Source organism: Bipolaris zeicola (genome assembly GCF_000523435.1).
Source record: "Bipolaris zeicola 26-R-13 unplaced genomic scaffold scaffold_568, whole genome shotgun sequence".
NCBI classification, from domain to species: domain Eukaryota; kingdom Fungi; phylum Ascomycota; class Dothideomycetes; order Pleosporales; family Pleosporaceae; genus Bipolaris; species Bipolaris zeicola.
This window is the reverse complement of record NW_006912617.1, coordinates 2,673-3,995: the sequence shown is the minus strand read 5'-3', so window position 1 is coordinate 3,995 and position 1,323 is coordinate 2,673. Positions and strand designations below refer to the sequence as shown.

The window sequence follows — 1,323 nt, the reverse complement described above, 5'->3', positions numbered from 1 at the left end:
GCCCATAACCCTGCCATCGACTGGCAAAAGAAGACTATTCTCAGCCGAGAACCTGCGCGCAAGGTTGCTNGAGTACGACACGAGATACGCCCGATAAACCAGAGCTCACCCCAGGACGGGAGGTTTGGCAAGATCTCACCGCATAAGATCGCGAGAATCTATGCGAAGGACCCTCAGAGTGTAGGAGTCATATAGATACGACGGGTCGCGACCACGAAGGAAGGACCGGTACCACAGGTTACGCCCACGAAGGACGAACCGCTGTTGGCGATTCCAGCAGAATACCGAACACGAGAATTCAAGGAACTGTTCGAGGAAAACGAAGCAACAGACTTAGCAGAACACCAGGATTGGGATCACGAGATCATCCTGGAGGAAGGAGCAAAGTTGAGCCTAGGAGGAATGTACTCTATAGCGCCCGAGCACGATGCTGAGCTGCGGGATTACCTCTAAAAGAACTTAAAAAAGGGATTTATCCGACCGGGATTAGGCCCGATGGCCTCACCTATATTGTTCGTAAAGAAGCCTAACGGGAAGTGGCGACTATGTGTCGACTTCAGGAGGTTGAACAGCGTTACTTGGAAGAACCGATATCCTCTACCACTTATTACAGAGCTCATGGATCGACTCTAGGGAGCTAAGTGGTTTACGAAGTTTGACGTTCGGGAAGGATTTTACTGAATCAGAATCAAAGAAGGTCACGAATAGATGACAGCGTTTAAGACGAAATACGGACTCTTTGAGTATACGGTTATGCCGTTCGGATTGACGAATGCGCCGGCAAACTTTTAATTAGTTATTAATAACGCTCTTTACGAATACCTCGGAATCTTTGTTACCGCGTACCTAGACGATGTACTGGTGTACACTAATGGCACACGCGAAGAACATGTTGAGCATATTAAGAAGGTCTTACGAAAGCTTAAGGAATATAAGCTATACCTTTAACCAGGAAAGTGTGAGTTTCACACACAAGAAACGGAATTCCTCGGATTTATCATTTCAACCGAAGGCGTGAAAATGAACCTAAAGAAGATATAGACTGTATAGGAATAGCCAAAACCTAACATAGTTAAGGATGTTCAATCCTTTCTAGGATTTGCGAACTATTATCGAAAGTTTATTAAGAATTATTCGAAGATCACAGCACCCCTTACGGAGATAACGAAAAAGGAAATAGGTTTTAAATGGGAACAGGAACATTAGGAGGCTTTCGATCGGATTAAGTAGATATTCCTAGAGGCACTAGTACTCGAGATGTACAACTCTCAAAGACCCACTAGAGTCGAGACCGACGCGTCTGACTACGCACTCGGAGCTGTA

At 45.6% G+C, this 1,323-nt stretch overlaps 1 protein-coding gene across 1 annotated transcript; it reads left to right on the top strand.

Moving 5' to 3' along the window:
- Positions 1-84: 84 nt before the first annotated feature.
- Positions 85-453, top strand: COCCADRAFT_113283 (uncharacterized protein; the record flags this gene model as incomplete). Its single annotated transcript, XM_007720677.1, has 2 exons — positions 85-180; positions 238-453. Coding segments are annotated over 2 exons (312 nt in total), but the record flags the coding sequence as incomplete, so codon positions are not given.
- Between the last annotated feature and the right edge of the window lie 870 nt (positions 454-1,323).